General features: G+C 47.0%; 1 protein-coding gene across 1 annotated transcript; it reads left to right on the top strand.

The window, feature by feature from the left end:
- The first annotated feature begins 634 nt into the window (after positions 1 to 634).
- DDN (dendrin) lies at positions 635 to 8,234 on the top strand. Its single transcript, XM_044421473.1, has 2 exons — positions 635 to 816; positions 6,446 to 8,234. The coding sequence occupies exons 1-2, from the start codon at positions 635 to 637 to the stop codon at positions 8,232 to 8,234; spliced, it is 1,971 nt and encodes a 656-aa protein (XP_044277408.1).
- The last annotated feature ends 17,429 nt before the right edge of the window (positions 8,235 to 25,663 follow it).

Raw genomic sequence — 25,663 nt, 5'->3', positions numbered from 1 at the left:
GCTGGGCGCAAGCGGGTTTTGTGTGAGCCATGGGAAGGAGGCGAGGCGGGACCGGGACCGGGACTGGGACCGGGACCGGGCACGTGGCAATGCCTGGCAGCCACACATGCATGTTCGGTGCATAAAGCCGGGGAGAGTGCAGCACTGGTGTGTGCAGTGTGCTTGTCCTTGCACAGGGCTGCATCGTGCGTGCCTGTTGCCGTGTAACAATTCCCGCGGCAGCTTGTGGTGGCAGAGGTGCCGTGTGCGCGCGTGCATGTGCGTCTGTGTGGTCTCTATGTTCGGAACAGTGTGTAGCAATGTGAGAGAGTCTCAGTGGGCGTAGCTGCTTGGCTGATGTGCCTTTGCATTATGCATGTGTGTATTTCCACGAGTCTCTTTCTTTCTCTCCCTTCTCTCTTCCTCTCCGTCTCTCCCCCCTCTGCTCCTCGGGCTTCGCTTGGGGCCGCTTGTCCATCAGGGCTGAGTGACCCTCACCTGACAGTGCGCTGCTGGCAGCCCTCAGCGTCCCCCCTGTGCGAGGAACTCGCCCGCCCTGCGCTGCACGGGGTGTGCGGGTGGACGCACCCCAGGATTCCTCTGTCGGGGCTGCCACAGGCTCTGGGGGCTGCTAGATGTCCCAGCAACCGGGGCCATGTTCAAACGCTTCAGCCTGCGAGATGCCAGGCAGCTCCGGATCTGCGAGAGGACAAACCTGCTGCTGGTCGAGTTTAATGCGGTCTCTTGTTCCAGCCGGAGTGCCATGGAAGCGGGGCCGTGGACTGGGCAAGGATGCAGTTCGCGCTGGATGTACCACAGCATGGCTGGCCAGTACACGTGAGTCGGCAGGATGCTTCTGAAAGGGCTGTGAGCAGCTATTCTGGCAAAACTCCAGTGCTGGCGCTGGTACGCCAGCAGAGGGGGCTTGGGGTTGGGATCATGGAGCTCCAGGGCTGCTGGTGCTGGTGAGGATTTGAGCAGGCGGGTCTGGGTGTACTGAAAGTAGCACATGGCTCTAAGATCCAAAATGATAAAATGCCGGGAGTTTGGCAACATCTCCTAGAACACTTTCTTGAATTGCTGCAAAAGCTCTTCACGTCCCGTGAAAGGTAAGCTCCTGTGGTGCGTTAGCATCATTGTATCGTCTGGGTGGCTCACCCCGAGTTAGGTTGTGGCCGAGCCACGATGTGAACATGGGTCTCGGCAGCTCACAGCGTGCACTCTGAACTGCTATGCTACGGCTGCTCCGATGCAGGAGTGCGCCTGCTTTTTATCTCTAAAAAGAGGAATGCTAGAGCTCAAGGATGCTTCAAAGTCACAAGTGCAAACATGAATGAACCCCTTTTTTCTTACATGGGGCTGCAGGGATTGCATGAAGAAGGTGGAAAGGATTATTCTGTACATGCTCAGATGCACTGTTTTTTTATTATTTGCATCTTCTGAGGATGAGCCCTGGGCAGTGAGTTCAAGAGTTGTGTACGAGCTTTGGATGTGGGAGATCCATCCAGGTTCAAAGCATTGCTCTGCAAACCAGGCAACCTTGGGGAAGCTGTTACTATGTGCTGAACCTCCTGTCTGAGGATCAGCTTGGGCTTAAGAGAATGTATACCCACTTGCATACTCAGAAAGTTTGCTGGAGATTTTGTAAAAAATCAGTGAGAGTTATTTCCCACCTTGCAGCTAGCTGGATGGAAATGGTTGTTGTGAACTGCTAACTAAACAGTGTCAGGATACTGGAAATTCAAAATTATTGTACTTGGATCAATATAGGGGCAGTTTCTCTTTCTCTCTCTCTCTCTCTCTCTCTCACACACACACACACAGAGAGAGAGAGAGAGAGAGAGAGAGAGAGAGAGAGAGAGAGAGAGAAAGCGGGGGGGGGGGGGAGAGGGAGAGAGAGAGAAAGCGGGGGGGTGGGGGAGAGGGGGAGAGAGAGAGGCTCCCAATGCCCAGATGCTTTGGCTTTTCTTGATGAGGCAGTAGTACGAAAGACCAAAGCAACTCTGCCTCACAGTTGAAACACCATGGGCTGCATTTGGAGATGGGGAATAAGCAGAAGAGGACTGAACTGGTGCAGTCCTACTGCTGGGCTAGCACATGAAGGACGCTCTGTAGAGTGGCTGGGAGCGGCTGTGCTGAGCAGAAGGGCATGGAAGGCTTGTGGCACGCAGGAGAGAAGCACTCACCTGTCCGTGGCATGACGACTGGGCATCCAAGGATGCTCTGAGAAGAGAGTATTGCTGGGCAGGAGGCATAGCGTGTGATCACCAATGCGAGCTGTGAAGAAATTCAAGTTTCCTGTCATGAACCCTTTGGTGACATTTGGCGATTGCCTCAACTCCACCTCTTGCATTTGGTGAATCGTGGTATTTTTCGTTTTCTACATGAGGCATTGACTGCTCTCACAACAGTTAGGAGTTTTCCATGATGCTGTCTGTCATCCTCCAAGGCCTTGCCAATTTCTTGCAACCATTCCTGCCACTTTTGTGCTTAGATCAAGGAAAGCCTGCTATGTTTGAATGATGCCATTTATTCCTATAATTCTGCTATACCACAGTGCCAACTCATGGCTGTGTAATGGAATGTACAGAGAGCAGAGAAAGAAAATCCCCCAAAGAAAAGCAAATGTAAAGGCGCCAATCTTTACCCTGCGAAGAATCCGGAAGCAGAAGCCTTGGTAAAGTGGTGGGTTGAAAGTCGCATGTAGAGAAGCCCCCAAAACCATAAGAACTATTGCCACTCAATATTTAGCACCTGGACAGCAGGCTGAATAGCCAGACACACAGGTTGTCTGGGCAAACCCCCGCCAGGTTGGGGAGATGTATTCTGGTGGCAGGGTTGGCCCTCTCTCTCTCTGCTTCTTCCAAACAGATCAGGACAAAGCCTTTGTAAACAGAAAGTCTTTATTATGTTCAACCTGGGCTGGCTTTGTGATACAAAGCAAGAATAGTGGCAGAGGTTACTAACAAAGAAAAGCACAGAGCTAGAATACCGACCATTACGGAAATGAGGTTTCAAGATGTGAAGTTGATTTTACACTGAAAACCTCACCTTCCTTGCACATCAAAAGGACTGACACACCTTCCAGGTAGATCCAGTTGCTTATGCAACATCCCTGAAATCACCAAGGCTACTCCTGAAAACTCCTTAGTAGCACCTGGCTTGTCTCCTCTCCCCACACTGACTGCATCCCCTTTTGTAGTTGCTGTAGTTGTCCCTTTTTTGGACAGGGAGACCAGTATTTATGATTTCTGAAGTTACTGCTAGTGAGAGCCCCTTCAAAGCATCCCAACAGTACACAGAGTGGCTATTACTAATTTGCCACCTTTTAAAATTGGTACCATTTTCTCATTATTTGTTGTGCAGCAACCGAACTGTGTATCCTTGCATTGTCAATGCTCTGAACGGTGTCTTCTATCAAACTACAGCAGGCACCATCCATGGGCACTGGCAAAACAAGCCTACAAATAAGCTGCTTTGTTCATCATTTGACAGTTTTCCCATGGGGAGCTATCAGATAAGCTGCAAGATAAGAAGCAAAGCTGCAAGAGGATCTTTGCTGGCAAAAGGAGGTGGTGTGTAGGTCACCCCCTTCCAAGTGAGATCTAGTTTTTGTTTGCTTGGACTTGACTGCTCTCATTATCCTCCACCTTTTCTACCTTTCATAAGACTCTAGGTACTCAGAAAACTGGAAGTATATGAGCCACCCTCTTTACAGGAGCTTGGAATTTTGACAGCTGTCAATCTTAGGCTTCCTTTTCAAATGGGTCTTCTGAAAGGGCTAATCAGGGTTTTTTGACAGACACATAAGCAGATGTCCTGGACTAGTTATCCATGATGGGTTGCCATTTTGTGCAAACTTAGGCACTGTAGTGTATTTCTGACAAGATCTTGGCTCTGCCAATTAGTTTGCTGTCAATTTTTCTCTGAGCTGTTGACCTTTAATCTGAATATGTGGATTCCACTTAATTACTCTATTTCTTTGCATCTTCTTCAATTTCTTCAAAGTTCTTCTGCATGTCATGGATGAAGCTGATGAGGAAGCTAATCTTCCCCGGACACAATCTCAGGGACTGTTTTTTGTAGGATTTTGTTGATGCAATGAAATCTTTTAAGAAATGTAGGCCAAAGTATTGCCATAAAATATTTCAAGTGTTTCCAGAGGTTTTTCCCTTAATGAAACAGTTTACTTCTAATTTCGCCACTAGTTTCTCTTTGGAATTATTAGCAATCTTATTAAGGCTTCCAAAATGCTGTCATAATGATGACAGGAGTTGGTTATCATATTCAGAGTAGAATCAGTATTGTCTTGGAAGTATTTTCCATCTGTGGATTGAACCTGAAAAAAAAACCCCATAGAACACACCAAGTAAATTGAACAGCTTCATTGCATAAAGGCTGGCATCCATACTGTTCTTCCCAGCTAGGTTCAGGGAATGGCACAAATATGGTATGGTTTTTTACACTTCTCATGCAAATTTGTGGAGCCTTGTGGAGAAATACTATTTACATTCCCTATCAGGTGTCTGTTCCTTGCAGTTTCTGATGTCAGTATCAGACTCTGGAAGGATGCTGATGAAAGTTTCACCTCAGTTTTCTCCAGTTATCAGAAATCACAAAAATTGCTCCCTCTCCTCCCCATTCAAGCTGCACTGCAAAACAGTGCAGAGTTGATCTGAATGAGAAACGTCTGGTACAGAGTCAGCAGTAAGAGAAACATACAGTGCTCTGCCTCTTTAATCCCCTGTATTCCTTTCATATGAGCTTCAATCCTCATTAGCTCAACTGGTACATCACCTGTCTGGGAGGAAAGGTATGAAACATGACTCCTTCCACTATTTTCATTTTTTTCATCTGCTGATCAAGAAAAAGGTCAAATTTGGCAATGCATTCTCATGTTCCAGGATAATTTCCACTGAGGTGATTGTAAAAGCTGGTTGTCCCCAAAGAATGGAAGTTGTCCTATTGCAAGTAAGATGGCAGTAACAAAGTGCTTCAATCTTTTATTCCAGTATTTGGTTTCTTCACACATCTGGCTTTTGAATGTTCCTCCATTATGTTCATTTTGTTCTTTCTTAAAAACTAGACGATAATACAGTTTCAGAGTAAATTGCCATTTTCATGTTCCTCGCTTTTTTTCTTCACATTTTTTCCAGTTTGAAAAAATTCCCTCCACAAGTGCAGTTTCCATCACTTTAGATGAATGAAAATACTTTCAGACAATACAAATACTATTTGCTGTTGATCCAAAATATAACAGCCCACTTCTGACAATGATTCTCCCCATTTCAAATCCTTGCGCAAGTGTGGAGGACAACAGATAACATGTTGCTTTTGACTATCATGAGGCTCAAGCATTACATTTTCCCCCAGTACACTGAAAATACCAATTCTTTGCTGATGCACTTCTTCAGGAATTTCTGAAGTCCATTTAGCAGGATCTCTGTCTGCATCAAAAAGAGGGACAGGGATGAGATGTTTTGTGGATATATTAGATCCAGGAAGATTTCCTTCATTAGTTTTACAATTTGTGAGTTCTGGGCCAGCTGTGCATAAATTATTTTGAGAGAATGATTCTTAAGGTGGTACAGAATCTTCTTCAAACTGTGTGAGCTTTCTGAGACAAGAAACACTGGGGTAAGCTTTTGGGATTTTGTCACTGCTTCTTTTTAGAGCTTGTTTGCCTTTCCTCTAGCTGACCCACTTTCAAAATGTCATAAAGACATGACGAGGGCACTCAGAGAAATCTGATGGTTGCACAGAAAGGATAAAATGTATTTATGGGTGGACAAGCTGTATCCCATGTTAGATTTCTGAAAGCATAGCAACAGAAAAGTTGACATTAAAGCTCCTGTGCCCTTCCGAAACATATTTTCTGTGATTCTGATGAAACTGATTTTTTAGTTGAGGTAATGTAATTTATATTTTATATATCAAGTGTTCTCCTTGGAGAAAAGAGGGAACCTCTTCATTATGCTTGGTGATGCCCATTAGAAGTATTCTCTCTTTTCTCTCATCACCTCTTGAGATTCTGCTGGCCAAACAGAATGGCAGAGGCAGGCCAGAGAAAACTCTGCTGGTGAGAATGAAGAGAAACTAGTGGCTTTTGGAAACTACTTTATCATTGTGCCTCAAGGCTTTCTGAGAGGTCTGCAAGAGCACACTACATGCAAATATTAGGCAAGTTGGCTCACCTTTTTTTGGTAAGGCAGCTCCTCTTTTTCTGGTAGTGGCTAAGTGGCCACATGAGCCAAAGGTTTGTTTTCTGTTTTTTTTAAGAGCAACTTACACAGGGCAAAAGAAACTGGGGGGGCTTAAATCACTAAAAAACAAACAAACAAACAAACACGGTCTGAAGCTGCTTTGGATGCTTGAGAACTGTTCTGCAGTAAGATGTCAAACGTGCTTCTGTTCACACCGGTGGAGTTGCTGCAAGACTTACCAGCTCTATCTCTGTCCTTCGCAGGCTCTTGGAGAAGCAACTCATCCCTGATTACTCTCCCTGCCGGCGTCACCCTGGCCCCCGGGTACTCCAGGATTCGACCAATTGGCACGATGGCCAACTGCCCCCCCGCTGGGGCCTGCTGAAGCCGGAGGGCCACTGGTTTTCAGGGAGGGAGCTGAGCAGGGCGGCATCCTCCCCAAAGGCCCAAAGACCACAGAACCCTGCTTTCCATGGGCCACAGCCAGTCTGCAGAAGGGATGCAACCTGGGGAGCCAGCCACGTGGCAAAGGAAGGCAAGTGCCCAGCAGGAGGCCCTGTTGCAAGATGCCAGTGGAATCTGGGAGCCCCTTCCAGAGCTCCCCCAAGTTATGAAGCCCACATGCTCCTACGCCTCCGGGCAGGGCAGGGCCCCCGCAAGGAAAACTGGCCACGCCCCCCACCCTATGTGGCGCCCCCATCCTATGAGGCACCCCACCGCACAGTGCAGCCGCAGCAGCGGGCTCAGGGGGAAGCCCGAGCAGCCAAGCGGATCCAGAAGGAGCCCCCCAGGCCTTGCTGCAAGGTGGAGAAAGTGGGGCCCTGTGAGCCGGGGCCTTTGCCCCACAGTCCTGAGAGGCAGGCTGCAAGACGGCAGGCTAAACTGCCAGGGAGCTGGAGCTACCTGCCAGGAGCCAGAACGTGGGGTGGCCCGTGGATGCTGCCAGAGAGCGCAGAGTCCCCCTATGGCTGGGCGCCTGGCTGGGGCGGGAGCTCCCCTCCCCAAAGCCACACGCTGCCTCGGGTGAAGAGGAGGAACAAGGGGGTGCCAGGGCCGGCGCCCTCCCATGCCCTCCCAAGTGGCCCCTCCCAGCACATGCTCCCTGCCGGTTGGGGCTTTAGCCATGCCGCCGGCTGGCCTGGAGCCCTGGGCAACGGGGGCAGGGCCGGAGGGAAGTCCAGCAGAGACCTTCTCCCGAGGTGGAAGGAGCCCGGGCAGGCCAGGGAAGCCGAAGGGGGCCAAGCTGCCCCGTCGAAGCCCGCCCCCCGCAGGCAGGGAGGGCTGTTCGTCATCGATGCCACGTGCGTGGTGATCCAAGCGCACTACATCCCGCCGCCCCGCACGGAGCGCGTCCGCTACGTGGGCCCGGAGAGGCCGCCAGACAAGGCCAGGGCCCCCGCCTCGCCCCGCTCCCCAGCGCCGGCCTCCCTGGAGGAGCGAGCTGCCCGCATCCTGGGCCTCTCCCTGAGCGAGCTGGGCTCCCCAGAGGCGGGAGGGAGCCCCAGACTCCGCGCGGGGGCGTGCGGGGCGGCGGCCGGGCCTGCGCCCGGGGCAGGGCAGCCCGGAGGGGCTGGTTCGGCCCCCAGCAGCCCCAGGAAGCCCTTGCCTGCCCCCGCGCCCACCGGGAGCCAGGCTGCGCCTCCGGAACAGGGCCCCAGAGGGGTGGCCGCCCCTTGCCAGGAAGGGGGCGGCCCCGCGCAGGGCGACGAAGCGCCGGCGCCAGCCGCGCAAGGCAGATCCTACGTCCGGGACCTGAAGGAAGCGATGTCGCGGATCCGCCGACACACGGCGCCAGACTCAGACACGGAGGAGGAGCTGGAGACGGAGTCCCGGCCGGCCAGTGCGAGGCCGCCGCGGAGAGCGCCGCCGGGGGAAGGCGCGCTCTCCTATAGCAGCAGCAGCAGCCTGGACAGCAGCAGCTCGAGTGCCACGGTGGTCCCGGGGCATGCCGCCCCTTCGCCAGGCCAGGGAGCCGAGGAGGCGGCCGGCGCAGAGCCAGCGGTGTGCGGGCGGGAGGCCAAGCCAGGCCACGCGGTGCCACGGGAGCCCTGAAGGCGGCGGAGCAGAGAGGCTGTGAAACCGCATCGGATCCCTGCCCCGACCCCGCTCCCCGCGCACTCTCCCAAGTGCCTGGTATCGCAGCGCTGCTGCCTCCCGCCCCTCCTTGCCGCCAGTCCCAGGGCACTGGGGTGCCTTCAGGGCTGTGGGTGGAGAAGGGGAAGCACGTGGTTGGCTTCCTACACCCGCGCCCCGTGTGTGCTCGTAGCATCGCAGAGTGAAACTGCCATGCTGCGAGGCGGTAGACCTCAGAGGATTAGTTGCGAGGGACAATCCACAGACAGGAGACTAGCCATTGCCATTATACCCTTTAATGCTGCGCTTCTTTGCAGCCGCCTGGCCTGGCCTGGCCCGGCCTTAGCAGAGACAAGGGAATTGCTGGAGGAGAGAGCAGGAACCCTTTGGCCTTAGCTAGAGGAATACTTCTTATGTAGCAGGGATATTTGCAGTGGGCAACAAACCTGCCAAGATACGTCTACTTCTCTGTGTTGATGCAGTTAACACAAGAAAATGTATGTGTGCACCCTGGGCAATCAGGAATGGTGTTGCTGTGGTTGATATTAACAGTACTGGGGATAAATAATAATAAAATACTCTCAATCAAAGAAATGGAGCAATGTAGCCTCAATTTTGTCTTGCATCTTTTTGTTAGGCTACCTAGTTTGGCTGTGTTTGCATCATACCATTTGACTATGCCCAGCAGTACCAGCTAATATCCAAAAGAAAGCAGAGTAAGATGTAAACACCCGCACTTCAGGACAGGCTTGATATAATATTAGATAACCATTCCTGTGATGATGGTTCACATCATTCTGTAATCTACTGTTACAGAACTTAATTTACAGTGCAACCGTACATGTGGCTACTGAGAAATTATGCCATTCAATGGGATTTACTCTGGGGCAAGGGTGAGTAGGATTTAGGATTGTAGCCTAAGAATCTTCTTTTGTTTCTTAAAAAAGTATAATTAATCACCATACCAATCCATCAGAAAGAAATTATAGCAAGGCAATACCCTTCTTAGGACCAATTCAAATGTCTCAAAAAGAACGAGGGAACTTTTAGCTAGGCCTGATGTCAAAAGTTAATTATGCTCCTGACATGTTGCATTCCACACATGCACACATGTCAAATGGGGCATAGAGGTGTTGGGGAGGAGTCTTGTTGTCGGATGGAAAGCAGGCAGGGGAAGGACACGGACACACACACAATCTTCTTTGCCCCACAGCTGGGCAATGCATTCTGTAGGCACCTTTTGCAACCTGATACCTCCAAAAGTCCTGGAGTTCAACCCCCATGATGCCAGCCAAGACACACAAGAGACGTTGTAGGCAAAACATGACTGAAGGGTGCCAGACTGTGGGCAAGAGGTCAGGGGTGGGCAATTTCTGCTCTTCCGTCTATTTTGGCCAAGGACCCCATCATCTGTCACAACTGGCTCTGCTGGCTTGGAGACCAGAACCTCTTGAAGGTTACAAGGTGAGCTAGACAGTCATCAGCAAGAGTACCCTTTGGCTGAAAAGGGCTTGCATGTGGGATAAGAGCTGGAGCGCTGGGGACTAGGATTTGTGGAGCTCAGTGTTTAAGCCTTTGTGGTGCAGTGGTTAAGCGTGTGGGTCTGGAACTCAGGAGTTAGGGGTTCTAGTTTCCAGCCCAACCTACCTCACAAAATGGTTGTTTTGAGTCTCATGAGAGGAGGAGGAGGAGAACTATGTAAGCCATCTTGAGTTCCTTGGAAGAAACAAGGCAGGTTATAAATGGAATTAAAACACTTCCATTCTACCTCTTGTCCTCTGAAAATCCCTTCACTCTTTGTTCTGTAGAAACTAGGGAGGGTTGGTGTTTCCAGACTTGTTTTTACTGCTGAAAGCATCAGTCAATCCATGGTGGTTTGAGGCCTGCATTCCCCAGCACAGAGGCATGTGATACGGTTTAGAGACAGCTGAAGCCTCTGCAATAGAAGAGTTCCAACTGAGCTCCAGTTGCTTCGAAAAGGAGCATCTGGATGCAACTGAGGGTCCAGGCTGAGGGGTCTCTCGCCACAATGCTTTCCTCCATTACTGACTTCAAATGCGACGAAGTGGGATCCGGACAGCAATGCCAGCTCCTCTCACAAAGTGTCTCCACTCTCATAACCCTACTTTTTAATAGTCCTATTATATATTTTAGAGGAATCTTGATGCAATACATTCAAAAAGGGCTCTTTCTCGCAAGAGTCACAGCAAGGACAAAATGTTGAACAGAGCCCGGAGAAGGGTGTTTGCTTTTTTCAAAAACACCACTGGATGGCGGTCTGTACACACTATTCTTGCTTATTTTTTCACCTGAAATCCACTTATTTTTTAAGGTTTTCTATGCAGAGTTAATGAAAGAAAAAATAGCAAGTGGGAAAGAGCAGGGGTTAACACCACCCCTACCAAAATTTAGGAGAAAGTGTATCCATTTCCAATTACTATTCACAGCACCATTAATAAAAGAGGGGAGGAGGAGTTTTGACCCATCTGTTTCAAATACATTAGTATAAGAGCCCATATATCTAAATAAGCATCCCCCTGAAAGAATGATTGTAAGATATAGTACATTCAAATACCACTGAAGAGTAAGGTCTTCAGACCATTGCGTGTTAGATTGTGAGTACCTATTCACCTATTTTTGCAAACCCAAGGGCCCTCAAAGTCCACTTTCATCCTCAGTCTGTTAATTGCCTCATCATAGGAATATAACATGACACAAACACCCACAATTATCACAGGTTTTTCAAGAACAAAATGCCTACGCACAAAAACTTCCAACCAGAAAGAATCCACCACTGGGCATGCCCACAGCAGCTGCTTTTTAACAAGCCACTGCAGCCTGCAATGGGCAGCAAGCATCATTTTGGTAGGAACAGCCCCAGTTCCAAATCTACAAAAATGGTACACGTGGAATATGGGACAACTTCCCATCGATTCCATTGACACTTTCTATTTCAAGCATTCTAATTGCTTGCTTCATTCCTCTGTAAATTCTGAACATCCACTTGATCACATTGCAAAAGATACAAACAGCAGTTGCAGGGTTGCTTCTTCCAACAATCTAGTCGTTGATAAAGCACTCGTTGCTGATGGCCCATCTATATGAGATATTTGTATAGTGCTTAAATATAATAAAATGCCTAAGTGGTTCATGTACAGATAGACAAAGTAGTGCTGTAATTAATATATCGCTACCCAACCTGGTAAGCAACATCTAAGCCACAATACTGAAAAAGGTGAATAGCCATAATCTGATCCTGCTAACAGGTCAAAAGTATGAATCCTACTCTCCAACCTTCCCTCTAAAAAATGAAAAAGGTGCCTTTTTCTTTATTTTCAAATCAGGATTTCCTCACACAGTAAAATTAGCATGAGACTATGGCTCAAACTTTGACTGAGATATTATGTGTCATGGACAGCTATCTGAGTGGGATGGTTTAACTTGGTGTCCTGCAACAGCAGGGGATTGGACCTGATGGACTTCATGGCCCCTTCCATCTCTCCAATTCTACGACTCTCCAGCTGCCCAATGTACAATGCACATTCCTTTCTTTTGAATGTGCCAAGGTCCTAGTGCCAGCCAGCCAGCCAAAAAGAGAAATCAGGTAAGTTCACTCCTAAACAATCCATAGAGTATTAAAGAAAAAAAAAATGTGTTCCACTTATTGGTATGGGAGAACAAATATGTGTTGTGATACAAAATAAAACCTAAAAATTGCATCCTCCTTCCCTAATTGGCAGCTGTGTCTTCTTAAGGGCAGGAGGAGAAATGTGCAGAGGAATATTGCGCAGTGCATGCGTTATCCGTGGTGAGGCATTCCTCCTAACTCTGCTGGCCTTACCCCAAGAAGGTAAGGGCAGAATTCTATCGCTGTCCTCCCAGATGCACATAAGCTTCCCAGCTCAGAAGCTTGCAAGCATCCAGTGGCAGTAGCAAAGGAAAGGGGCAGAAATCTCTGCTGCTGCCACTGAGTCTTGGATACTGCTGGTTCACTAGATGAGCACTTTTGGCCTTCCAGATTTAGTGCCAAAGAGGGAGATTGGGGCACTGATTGGAATTAGTGCAACTCTGCAGCCCCACCCCCAGCACCCCCCATTTCCCCACCCCGAGCTCAGCAGGGGCAGGGGGTTGCCAGCATGATTCTTCCCATGCTGGCCAGCAGGGCAGGGCAGGGCAGGGCCTTTGGACTCCCAGCTTTGGGACTGTAGGATTTTGGAGCTGGGTCTCCGCGGGATCCTGCGACCCTCCCAGGTGGTGTTGGGAGACCATCGAATTGCACCTAAAATTAAATGAAGCCCATCTTTCCACTTCAAAAGATATTTCCACCAGGAATGCCCTGGACTTCAGGTTAATCATCTAAGAAATATCTCCAGGCACCTATATTCCAAGATATGTTATTACTTCTGCATACCGATGGAATCACCATTTAAGAATTACATTGCTTAACTTAATGCTGCCAACTGAACTAACTTAATACAGTTTTTCACCAATTGATCATATAACTTGAAAATACACCAGTTAATTATACATATTTATTTATTTATTTGGGATATTTTTAGGCTGTCCAGTCACACAAAGTCTCTGGATGGCTCACAACACACACCACATTCGTTTTGGTACAGAAAACTAACCTGCTGATAAATGACCATAAATCATCTGCATATACAGCTGTTTTACATTAAAACAGCTCATACACAAAACCACAGATATCACTGCTCTGCTGAACAGGACATGTCAGGGTCTCCAAGCACAAATAAAATATCAAGGAAGGAAAAGGAGAGATTCCTGCCTTATGCATCTCTCTAAACAAACTTGAAAGAATGCACTTTGTCATCACTTGTGACCCAGGAAAGAGAGAAAAAAATCTAATTAGTGTTAAACATTCCTCTGGAAAGCCATTTTTCCCAAGTCACAAACTGTGCATGTAAACTTTCAAATACTTTCTTAGCATCCAGTCAAATAGTTGCAGCAGAATCAATTGTTAATATTCAGAATGATCAAATTTACTGTAAGGCTTACATGACATGTACCCTGCCTTTGGCAAATAAATCCCATTCGATTGTGGTGCTCCAGTGCATCTGAAGATGAGCAAGAATTGCTCATAAAATGCATTGCTGCAATGCACTTGAGATAGATTCCTGTATCTGAAAGGCAATTCCAGGGGTGCTTTCAATTCAGTCAAGGCTTTTCTTGTGCAATCATCATTCCTCACTGATGGTGCTTTTATGCGTGATTTGGCAAGGACCATCTTCCATTTCGAACCCTCCCTCCCACTACTTCTTCCATCTTTCCCCTTTCCACAGGAACTATATAAGAGAGGAGAACATGGAATAGCTGCACAAAATGCCTTTGACTTTCTGGTGCTAGGAGCCACCCACCAAGAAGCAACCCATTTCTTATTCCCAGATTTGTTCTCCAAGCATGATCTGCAGGCATACTCTTTCCAATGCTTTCCAGACAAATGGAGAGGGCTTAGCATCAGAGCTGACCCAAGATGTTTTGCTGCCAAAGGCAAAGGACAAGGGATGGGAGGGGGGCTCCCTGAGCAACAGCCAAATCTTAGCTCAGCATAGGTAAGGGGACAACATCCTCTATGACATCTGAGACAGCAGAATATTTGAAGAATGCAATCATTTGGGCTACTGGGCAGTATAGACATGGGATAATGGTAATAGTAATAATAGCAGTAGTCATAATCATCATAATAACACTCATAATCATAAACTGTATTTATTCATTTGAACTTTTATGCCACTTTGACATCTCGGGGCAGCTCATAACAAAGAACAATAAACTAGCAAGACAACACAGCATCCAGCAATGAAGATAAAACCCCAGATAAAACAAACTAAACATTAAAATAGTGGGAAAATATAAATGATGCTGATGATGCTGATGATGATAGCAGCAGCACAGATGGCAGGGTGTAGGCAGCTACATTTCCTTGCCACTGCTTCTTGTTCTCTGCTTTTGCCCATTGAGGCAGCTGCCTCACTCTGCCTCAAGCCCAGCCTGTGGAAAACCGTACTGATCCCCACTTGTTTAAATGTTCACTTTTTCATGTGCTTGTTGATGTATTTGCTGTGACGTGCTTCTAGGGGTTGTCACTAGGGATGTGCAAGGAATTCGTTCAGGGGGTGGAAATCCATCGGATTCCTTGGGTTCAGTTCCCTGGACTCTGCTCGGCTTTGCTGTGGCCATGAGGCCAAATTCGTGGTGAGCATGCCCAGAGTTCGAGTGGCATTTGCCAGAAATCGAGCCCTGTGCAAACACTGTGGGAGAAGCATCCCTCCTTTTCCGTCACGTGCAGGCCAGCCTTCATTCAGCAAGCATTCTTGGACTTTCTCTGGGCCTGGCTCATTTTCTAAGACAGGGCCGAGCGCAAGAGGCATACATGCTAGAAGGATTGATTCCGTGGACATCCATTAAAACTCTAGTGTCCTCTGTTCACACCAACTTCTATTCCTTTGTTTTCAATTGCTTTTGAATCTGAAAAAAGACAGAAATCTGATCATGGGACCCTATGCCTCTAAGCAATGCTGGCCCCAAGATTCTTATCAAGTGAATGTTTATTGGATCTTTACAAATGTAGGAGAACCCTCCTCTAGCAGAATCCTACATACATCTTTTGTTAGCAGTAGTCTTTCTTTCTGAGCCAAATCACTAATGTTGTGTTAAGAAAATGACAAGAGATCTTTAGATAACAATGTTCTGGACATCTGGCTGGAATTCGATCACAACCGCTCCAGTAACAGCCCAAACTGAACTAAAGCCTATCTAAGACCCAACCTATTTAAGACCTATCCAGATGTTTTATATTGCAACTTCTATCATCTCCAGCCAGCATGGCTGGTCGGGGCAATGGGAACTGTAATCCAGCAAATCTGGAGGGTACCATGTTGGGGAAGACAGTCTCAGACCATTTTTGTACCATATATGCAATGCTCCACTCTCTTTATTGCTATCATTCTGTCTCAGATCTTCCTTGTGCCTTCCAGCCATCCATTTTGTATTGTATATTCGACAACTGCCAACTGAACTTCACCTAAATTAGACAAAAAGCATGTGATAGCATTATACAATGCAATGTGGAGGCCTGAAATAGGAAAATATATTCCTCCCGTTAATGGGACAACACTCCCGAATGGTGCGGCCCAAACTATTGAAGCTTGCAGCCTCAAAGACTGCTCTCAGTTAAAAATAGAAATTAATGGAGAAAAGATATATACAGCTGTGTGTAATCTGCAGCTTGGAGCCGAGTATTCATGTGTCAGCGAGCTGGGATTGTAAACATTTCCTTTTTCATGCATTGCGTTTTTTAATTTAAATTACCTTCTGAAAAAGAGCAACATATGACAATGATCCTGTCTGGATCTTCCAAAACCTGCAAAATCTCCTTGACCAGACGATGGGGCAAAAGGGAAGTGCTTTGTGTGTCTGTGTGTGGGGAACACCACAATACTGTGAAGTCTCTGAAAACGATTTGAGGGCAGCCCAGTCCAGAAGAGAGCGCCGTTCTCCTGCCTCCAGCCCGGCCTGTTATTAACTGGCTCACCATGCCAGAGAAGGGCTGGGTTTTTTGTTTCAGGTGTGAAAATGTCGAAAGCCAGCTCTGGGGGTGGCAGTTGTGGGACTCAGCCAACTGACTCATCAAGCGAGGGGATGTGAGCAACTTCCCATCTGGGACAGCCAGAGCCACAGTTGAATCATCCTGCTTGTCTGGGGGTCCCAGCAGGAAGGATCCCCCCATGGAAAGACAACAAACCGCACAGAGAGCATGGCCAATTTGCACATTATTTAAAACCAGCTCAGCCTCCCCCTCCCAGCGACCCTGTCATTATCCCAATGACACGAGGTCTGCAGAGTTCACGGAGAGCCAGAAGCCCAGGCTTCTTGGTCACAAACCCCGGACACCCTTTGGCCACCAGAGAGAGGAGAAGAGAACAGGACTGAGAAATCCTTGGCATCTTCTCCCTCTCCAAACATTCCAAAGAAATCCCAGGCGCTTTTTGGCTCTTGGCCCCGTCCAGATCCAATGAAGAGACCAGCTGTACCCAAAACAGTAACCTAGAGCATGGCAGGGTGTGTGCCACGAGAGGACTATTACATCTGCTGCCGGAAGCACGTATGCCGCTTTCATGCCTCCAGTGAGGCCGGTCTGCACCCCACTTACTGCATACCTTTAAGCACCAGGTTAACCCGTCTCCTTCCAGCATGCATGGTACTTCGATTATTAAATTTCCTGCTGGCTCGTTAATATTTTCATTATCTCAATACTTTGGTGATGTTAATAGTTTCACTGTGGTCGGCACGGTCTTGCTTGTTATTTTACAGTGTGTGTTTTTCTGTGACTGCACACTGCCTCCCTGCCTTTTGCTCATTGCGCAGCATATAAAACAAACAAACAAAGAAGTGTCGGTAGGTGGAGGTGTATCTGCCTGATCCATTCTTCTCTGGTCTTGCCTCCTCCTGCTTCCAACCTCTTCCCTGGCCAGGTGGCTCTGGCACATCCTTTGCATTGCATCGTTCTATCTCTTCTTAGGTAGAAAGATGCAGTGGGATTTGGATCGCCATTCCAGTCTCTGCTGAATAAGGGTTCTTAGGTAAACCACATCCCCATCACAGTTTAGACCCACATGTGTGCATCCTGACATTGCAGCAAAGGAACTTGCTTCTGCTTGCCAGAGAAACTCAGGAGGATGTCAGTGGAGAGACGCTTCCTCCTCTGTGCTCGTCCTAGAAATGCAGCTCATCCGCCAATCTTTGCCAGCCCCCAGGAGGCCAGTCAAAAGTCTTGTGATCTTATTTACAAAACTCATCCAGACTAATCTATTTGTCCTGACACTTTTGGAAGAAGTCCTTTCCCATCCCAGGTACCCAAATTCTCCTTTTAGAAAACTGGCAGTGCTGGTGATTGCGCCCGGGATTTTCACAGACAAGCGTCCAATCTGCTGCTGAGCTCTGACTCTGTCTGGTGCTATAACATTTGTACGGCTGTCAGGGGGTGAACATGTAGGTGTTCGGTCTCATCTTCCAGGGTTATATTCTGCGATGGATGGGGTATGCGTGTGTGTGGGTTCTGAATGCTTTGCTTGAACTGGATGTATCAGCCTGGAGGAACCGGAACTTGGACTACTACCGTTGCTAGCCATGCTGCTGACGCCACCATCACCACCTCCACCTTGCAAAGCATGGCTTGGTGTTTTAAGCATTATAGCCTTCATATGCAAGTGTAGGTGCAGTCACCTTTTCTGGAGAGAGAGGGAGGTGTAGAAATCAGGGGTTCCTTTGCTAGGGGGAAAGCAAGGGTGGGGAAATCCGGGATTTCAGTCTGTAGCTCTGTCATGGCTTCCCTGTTTTTGCAAACAGAAGGCCTCAGATTCAGAATCTAGCACTCTTGTCCAAAAGAAGATTCCCAGGCAATGAAATCCTCTGCCAGAAACTTTGGAGAGCTGCTCCCTACTGGAGTTGACAGCTCTGAGCTGGATAGACAGGGTTGAGTATGCTGCCAGTCCAAGCCAGCAGAAGGAGTCTACTTACATCAACCTCTCTCTCTCTCCTCACACATATTTATCATGATGAAAACAAATGCTCAACAGCTGATTTTATTTTTTGTTTTTCTCATGGGCCAACACAGCTCACTTTGTTTAGATATGCATATTTATAGTATCAGTAGTACTACGATTACACTTACTCGAGATATTGCTACTTAGTCATCCTCATCCTCATCATCAGTCAATGCTTGTTTGGGGAAGGAATATTTGACCCGCATCTTTTGAACTCTCCGAGGCTTTCTGAATCCCCCCACTCTGCTTGCCACAAGGGGGAAGCTCCTGGCTTCTGTCCTGACATCCCGTTGCCTTCTTCTTGCCCTGACCAATGTCCCTTCCGTGACTGGATGTCCCGCTTCCCCAGAGTATGCCGTATCACAGATTCCAGGCAGGGGTGAGCTCTGAGTCATGCTGGTAAATATAGCCGCTGCTGCTCACACGTTCTTTTTTTAAGGAGGCTGTGCCCACAAGCAGCCAAAGCCTGCCCATTGCATTATTATCCCTCTCAGGCACCCCGACGACCCCCCTGGTCCAGAGGACAGCCCAAGCCTGCACAGCCTGCCCTGCAAATTACAGGCACTCTGGACTCACTAGCCGGCTATTTCAGGACCACAAAGCAGACTTTCCTTGTCACGTCTTAAAGGAACCATGACTGATTAAACAAATACACAAATCCTGCACAAATCTTTTAAATCAAGAGGCCCGGCACTATCCTCCACCTCCCTGCCCTGTTGTAGTTTTCCATCTTGGGTATCACAGCTCCAACACCTCTTTTGGCCAGGGTTGTGACACGTGTGCTGGCTCCTGCTCCTATGCCTTTAACCAGGCACTTCAGCTTGATGCACAGGCTTGGGATCATTTCTATTTTCATGATGATTTCCATAGCTCAACACTGCTGTTAAAGACCTTTAAAAGATGTTATCGCTGGTTGCCCAGAGTTGCTTCTGAAAGGTCAATGGAGCCATGTTGGCAAAATGAAAGCACCATCACGAGAGGCAAGGCATTCAACACATTAATGCCTTTTCGTGATCGGAGTAGGTCTCGCAAAAGAGCAGAGACAATTTGCACCCATGCACCCACATGTTTTCATATCAAGGAGAGAGTGCAGCTTGGGGATCCGAGGGATATGTTTGGCTGCACTTGAAATGCACACTTAAAACAGTGTTTATCACAGCCTCCCAGGAGCGTTTGCTTCATGATGGTGATGCCTCTGCAGCTGGATTGTACCACTTCACACTGCAATGGCTGAATGGTCTCCTCTGCACAAGTTTCTTGTGCATCTTCTTCTCAGCAGGGAGGGCCCAGAAACAAGGTTTGGAATGCAAACAGATCTTCATTTCTAAACTCATATTTTTCATGTTTTCCCATCCTTCCGACTAACCTCCCCAGCCTGCCTTTCTTTTTTCTTGCTCTCACTCTCTCATTCTTTCTCCTTCCATCCCCTCTTTTTCCCACAGGACACAGTAGGGACAAACCTTTAACAAGATGAAACAAGGCTGTGCCTATAACTCTGAAGATAGAGCCTTCTTGCACATTTGAACAAGTTGCCCATCAAAGAGAAGGCCAGTCAAGAGTTTTGTCTCTGCCATGCCATATGGAGAGAGTTGCAAACATCCAGGCTTCCAACTGGAAATGCAATAGATAGATCAAACAGGAATACAAGTTGAAGAACCCCATTCTTAATTAGGCACTAGGAGTGATCTGGCAGGCCCCTGCTAATGGCCAGCCCAACCACATCTCTAACACTTGCAGGATAAGAGGTCATCCGTCAGGCACCGATGGACTCTACCAAATCTTTGCACCTCCTTTCTTCTGAGTAGGAAGCTTCGGTTTCCACCAGAGCTTGGCTGGCACCACACAGAGCATGCTTCTGCTCCCAGAGGGACATTCCCCACCAAGCTCTTGGGCTGCTTCTCGGTGAGCCTTTTCTTGCACCATTGTCCTGCTCCTGTCCATGGGATTCTATGGGGGTGGCTTTCCAGATGTTGTTGCCTTCCTCCTGAAGTTGCTCAGAACACTTCTCCTTTTGTCCTCACCGCAGGAAATCCATTATGGAGAAAGGGAGAGACTAGAGCTTCGTGCCTTCTAATGGGTAGAGGGCATCTGCGGAGCCCACCATCTGCGAGCAGGACTTAGGAGAGTGATCTGCAACCTGTAAGTGCCTCTTTTATTACATTTGCCCTTCCAGGGATGGCACTGCAAAGGATCCAAACTCCTCCTTTATTTCCAGAACCAGTATCTAAAATGACTTTGTAATTATGCAAAATGTTAATTGTTTACACTGAGATCTTCTGATGGGATCCGTGAAGAAGCTGACCAGAATGGTAGATCAAGTCAGTTTGGCAGAAGTGGGGAGTATTTCAACAGTCCTTTCGAGTTTACTCCCACTTATTTGGCTTTCTCTTCACAGAGTCTCTGTGAAGCAGGCCTTGCTTTTACAGGCATCCTTGACCGAGGCTGACTTCCTTTTTGTTGCACTGGGATCTTCCGGAAGCGAGCCATATTCCTCTGCAGAAGTCCATCCAATGTCTCAGCAAAGTGAAATGTTGAGGGTGCTTTCTCATTAGCTGCTTGATGAGTTTATTTGATCCACACAATGCCACCATCCATCATGCCATCACCTTTCTTATTTTTTCCAGCAGGTTTGGCGTGTTTTCTCAGACTGAAGAAAGTTTAACTTTTTTTAGAAGAACAGATTGATCGTGAATTGGTCATAGACAGCATTTGCATTACTCTTTCATCTTTTTAAAGGGGTTCCCACCAAAAACATACCCATGTATCAAGCAGGTGAAATTATTGTCATTCAACACATATTCAGTATTATCTTTTCAGTGGGCATTGTTTTATCACACTGCTTGTTTTTAAACACCAACCTTTAATTAGTGCTAAAATGTTTTTCCCAGAAAATTTAAAAGAAACATCACAATGTTAGTAAAATAGTGTTAAAATGAAGGAGTGTTACAGCACCATAGCACAATCATAGTAATTTTAAAACATTAAAAAATGGATCCATGGCACCATTTTAGCCCCTTGGATTTTTTTTTTTTTTTTACTTCTGATCCATAGTTCTACTCATGGTTCTACTCATGCAAATGGTTCATGTGCAGTAATGGAAAAGCATGCGTAAATGAGTAAGCGTTCAGTGTGGATTCAGTCATTATTTTTTATAAATGATTTGTCAGATTTTTTAAAAAAATGGCTGCTCAGCTGAATTTGGACCATCCTCACCCACAGCAGTGGTCTCAGACCACTGGTGTGGACACACTAGGATGGGAAGTGCAAATAGAAAAGTCCCAGCAGAGCTGAAATCAAGCCCGCTTGTAGATTGCCGTGGAAGAGCAAAGAGGAGCAGCATGTGGTCTCCCTGTCCCGAGGCAAGTGGCAACCCCTTGAGAGGGAGACTTCCTCAGCCTTCGTCCCATGAGGGCATCTACTGGAGATAGTCCTGGTATCAAAGGGGTTGACTGTTATGCCAGAAATGGGCTTCCAGCTTTCTTTGCTGCTAGGTGCTGGATATTCCCAGGAAATGCAGTGCGTACAATACCTGGAGCTGTTGTGAACTGCTCAGAGAGCTTCGGCTGTTGGGTGACATAATAAATGAATAAATAAAATCAATTGATTTCAACTGATGCGGAAAACAGAAATGATTTCTGGTGAGATTTGTTAGTATTCTTATATTCTACTTAGTACTGAAATTATTTTGGGCAGGGAAATCATCCATTATTCATACCTGCAAGTGTCAAACTTTTAAAATGTCCAGGGTGGAGCCGGGTTACTCCATTTTTTAGCAAAAGCGACAAAGGAGTCTTGTAACTTCTTAAGGATTTCTTAGGCATAAGCTTTCATGGACTAGAATCCGCCTGGCCTATGCATGGAATTCTGTCCTTCGTTAACAGTTTGTCTTTGGGCTTCCACAGTTCTGTTCCATTCAGTGTAGGAAAGCGGGGCAGCTGCAGCTCTCAGCTCAGCCCAGGCTACTTCCCTGTGCGCCAGCCCCCTGCAATTGGAGAAGCTGCCAACAGGCAGAGCATCTGGGTGACACGTTGGCCTCACAGGGGGTCCCCAGGAAGCAGAAGAGGTCAGCCCTGCAGTACCATTTGGCCCTTGGCAAGCTGGGATGGAGGTCATCTAGCTCCCACACCAATTTAGATACCCACTCTGGCTTATGCTGTAATAGATTCGTTATACCTTAAAGAGTGACAAGGGGGGGAGTGGTTGCCACACTTTAAAATGTATGTAATTTCATTTGAACATCTGGTGTGTTAGAATGTGATTAGTCATTGGTACATTAACCCTCAACTGCTCTCTATAAGGAAGGAGTAAAGCTGAACTTCAGGTTCCTTTAAACTCCTGCCATTCTATTTAAAACAAAAACACTATTTGAAAAACTCGGAACGCTTTTAGCCAACCTGCAAATTATGCTACATTCAGGTGTGTGATTTTTCCTGCCTCATTCTATACACATCACAAGCACAACAGGGCAGCGAAGAGCAAAACTGGCTATCCCTCAATTCCTGCCAATATCTTGTAAGGTCTCTTTAGGATCAAATACGTCATGCCAGGCCAGCCTTCCCCAATGTGGGATTCCCCAGATGTGTTGGGCTATACCTCCCACCTTTGCCAGTCGTGTTGGGATGATAGCAGCTGTAGTTCACACCTGGAAGGCAGCCCAGCTGGGGAAGAGCCACCCTATAGGCCCCTCCCACAAGATCAAAGTGACACTCATGTCTGTTCTGTGTATTGCAACTGCTTTGGGCCTTTAGTGGAGATCTTGATGCTTGCTCTGCACATCTGTTAAAGGTACAGGTGCAAGGTCTATGAAAATAGCAGTTGTATAGCTGTGAAAATACCACAATATTACTGTGGTATCGTTAGACTACTGGTGTACCTGCTGGTATTAATTCAGACTGATCAGAATCTAGCCTCGTTTTAGAACAATTGAATATTCTGTTTAGTATTTCATTTTCCCCCCTTCATGGATCACTGCCTTGTCGTGGTGAAGGGGCTTGCGTAGCTCAATGAAGCTATGAGTTATGCTGTGCAGGGCCAATCAAGACAGACAGGTCATAGCAGAGAGCTCTGACAAAACGTGATCCACTGGAGAAGGAAATGGCAACGCACTCTTTGCCATGAAAACCCCATGGACAGTACCAAAAGGCAAAAAGATAAGATGCCGGAAGATGAGCCCCTCAGGTCGGAAGGTGTCCAATATGCTACTGGGGAAGAGCAGAGGGCTAGTACTAGTAATGCCAGAAAGAATGAAGTGACTGGGTCAGATCCGAAAGGACACTCAGTTGCAGATGTATCTGATGGTGAAAGGAAAGTCTGATGCTGCAAAGATCTATACTCCATAGGAACCTGAAATGTAAGATCCATCAATCAAGGCAAGCTGGATGTGGTCAAACAAGAGATGACAAGACTGAATGTCGACATCTTAGGAATCAGTGAGCTAAAATGGACAGGAATGGGTGAATTTAATTCAGATGACCATCAGGTATACCACTGCGGGCAAGAATCCCTCAGAAGAAATGGAGTAGCCTTCATAGTCAATAAAAGAGTAGGAAAAGCAGTACTGGGATACAATCTCCAAAATGACAGAATGATCTCAGTTCGAATCCAAGGCAAACCATTCAACATCACAATAGTCCAAGTCTATGCCCCAACCACTGGTGCTGAAGAGGCTGAAGCTGACTGGTTCTGTGAAGGCCTACAACACCTTCTAGAATTAACACCAAAAAATGATGTCCTCATCATCATGGGGGATTGGAATGCTCAGGTGGGAAGCCAAAAGTTAACCGGAAAAACAGGCAAGTTTGGCCTTGGAGTACAAAATGAAGCAAGGCACAGGCTGGTAGAATTTTGTCAAGAGAATACAATGGTCATAGCAAACACTCTTTTCCAGCAAACCAAGAGACGACTATACACATGGACATCACCAGACAGTCAACACAGAAATCAGATTGACTATGTGCTCTGCAGCCAAAGATGGAGAAGCTCTATGCAGTCAGTAAAAACTAGACCAGGAGCTGACTGTGGCTCAGATCATGAGCTTCTTGTTGCAAAATTCAGGCTTAAATTGAGGAAAATAGGGAAAAGCACTAGGCCACTCAGGTATGACCTAAATCATATCCCTGATGAATACACAGTAGAGCTGACAAATCGATTTAAGGAATTAGATCTGATAGACAGAGTACCTGAAGAACTATGGACAGAGTTCGCAACATTGTACAAGAGGTAGCAACTAAAACCATCCCAACGAAAAAGAAATGCAAGAAAGCAAAATGGCTGTCTGAGGAAGCTTTACAAATAGCTGAGGAAAGAAGGGAAGCGAAAGGCAAGGGAGAAAGAGAAAGATACACCCAATTGAATGCAGAATTCCAGAGAATAGAAGAGATAAGAATTCCTTCTTAAATGAACAGTGCAAAGAAATAGAAGAAAACAATAGAATAGGGAGGACCAGAGATCTCATCAAGAAAATTGGAGATATGAAAGGAACGTTTCATGCAAAGATGGGCATGGTAAAGGACCAAAATGGCAGGGACCTAACAGAGGCAGAAGAGATTAAGAAGAGGTGACAAAATTACACAGAAGGACTATACAAGAAAGAGCTTAATGTCCCTGATAACCACGATGGGGTGGTAAATGACCTTGAGCCAGACATCCTGGAATGTGAAGTCCAATGGGCCTTAGGAAGTCTGAGCAACAACAAAGCTAGTGGAGGCGACTAGCTGAGCTATTCAAAATCTTAAAAGACGATGCAGTACAAGTGCTACACTCAATATGCCAGCACTTTTGGAAAACTCAACAGTGGCCACAGGATTGGAAAAGGTCAGTTTACATTCCAATTCCAAAGAAGGGCAATGCCAAAGAATGTTCAAACTGCCGCACCATTGCACTCATTTCACATGCTAGCAAAGTTATACTCAAAATCCTATAAGCTAGGCTCCAGCAGTATGTGGACTGAGAACTTCCAGAAGTACAGACAGGATTTCGAAGAGGGAGAGGAACTAGAGATCAAATTGCCAACATACACTGGATCATGGAGAAAGCTAGGGAGTTCCAGAAAAACATCTACTTCTGCTTCATTGATTATGCTAAAGCCTTTGATTGTGTGGATCACAACAAATTGTGGCAAGTTCTTAAAGAACTTTAAGAGAACTTAAAGAGTACCAGACTATCTTATTTGTCTCTTGAGAAACCTATATGTGGGTCAAGAAGCAACAGTGAGAACTGGACACGGAACCACTGATTGGTTCAAAATTGAGAAAGGAGTTTGGCAAGGCTGTATACTGTCACCCTGCCTATTTAACTTATATGCAGAGCACATCATGAGAAAGGCGGGGTTAGATGAAGCACCAGTTGGAATTAAGATTGCTGGGAGAAATATCAGCAATCTCAGATATGCAGATGATACCACTCTAATGGCAGAAAGTGAGGAGGAACTAAAGAGCCTCTTGATGCGGGTGAAGGAGGAGAGTGCAAAAGTTGGCTTGAAACTCAGCATTAAGAAAACTAAGATCATGGCATCTGGTCCTCTCACTTCCTGGCAAATAGATGGGGAAGAAATGGAGGTAGTGACAGATTTTATTTTCCTGGGCTCCAAGATCACTGGAGATGGGGACTGCAGCCAAGAAATTAAAAGACGCTTGCTCCTGGGGAGGAAAGTTATGGCAAATCTAGACAGCATACTAAAAAGCAGAGATATTACCCTGCCAACAAAAGTGCATATAGTCAAGGCTATGGTTTTCCCAGTAGCAATGTATGGCTGTGAAAGCTGGACCATAAGGAAGGCTGAGTGCCGAAGAATTGTGGTGCTGGAGGAGACTCAAGGTGATCAAACTGGTCAGTCCTAGAGGA

The sequence above is a fragment of the Varanus komodoensis genome, unplaced genomic scaffold (assembly GCF_004798865.1).
Source record: "Varanus komodoensis strain SLA01 unplaced genomic scaffold, ASM479886v1 scaffold12, whole genome shotgun sequence".
NCBI lineage: Eukaryota > Metazoa > Chordata > Lepidosauria > Squamata > Varanidae > Varanus > Varanus komodoensis.
This window is presented reverse-complemented; position numbering and strand designations above follow the sequence as displayed.

What these genes read in the sequence shown, in the direction of transcription:
- DDN (XM_044421473.1), top strand. Translation starts at nt 635, where the DNA reads ATGTTCAAACGCTTCAGCCTGCGAGATGCCAGGCAGCTCCGGATCTGC. An exon ending in AGCATGGCTGGCCAGTACAC is followed by an intron (nt 817 to 6,445) that starts GTGAGTCGGCAG and finishes TGTCCTTCGCAG; the next exon opens with GCTCTTGGAGAAGCAACTCA.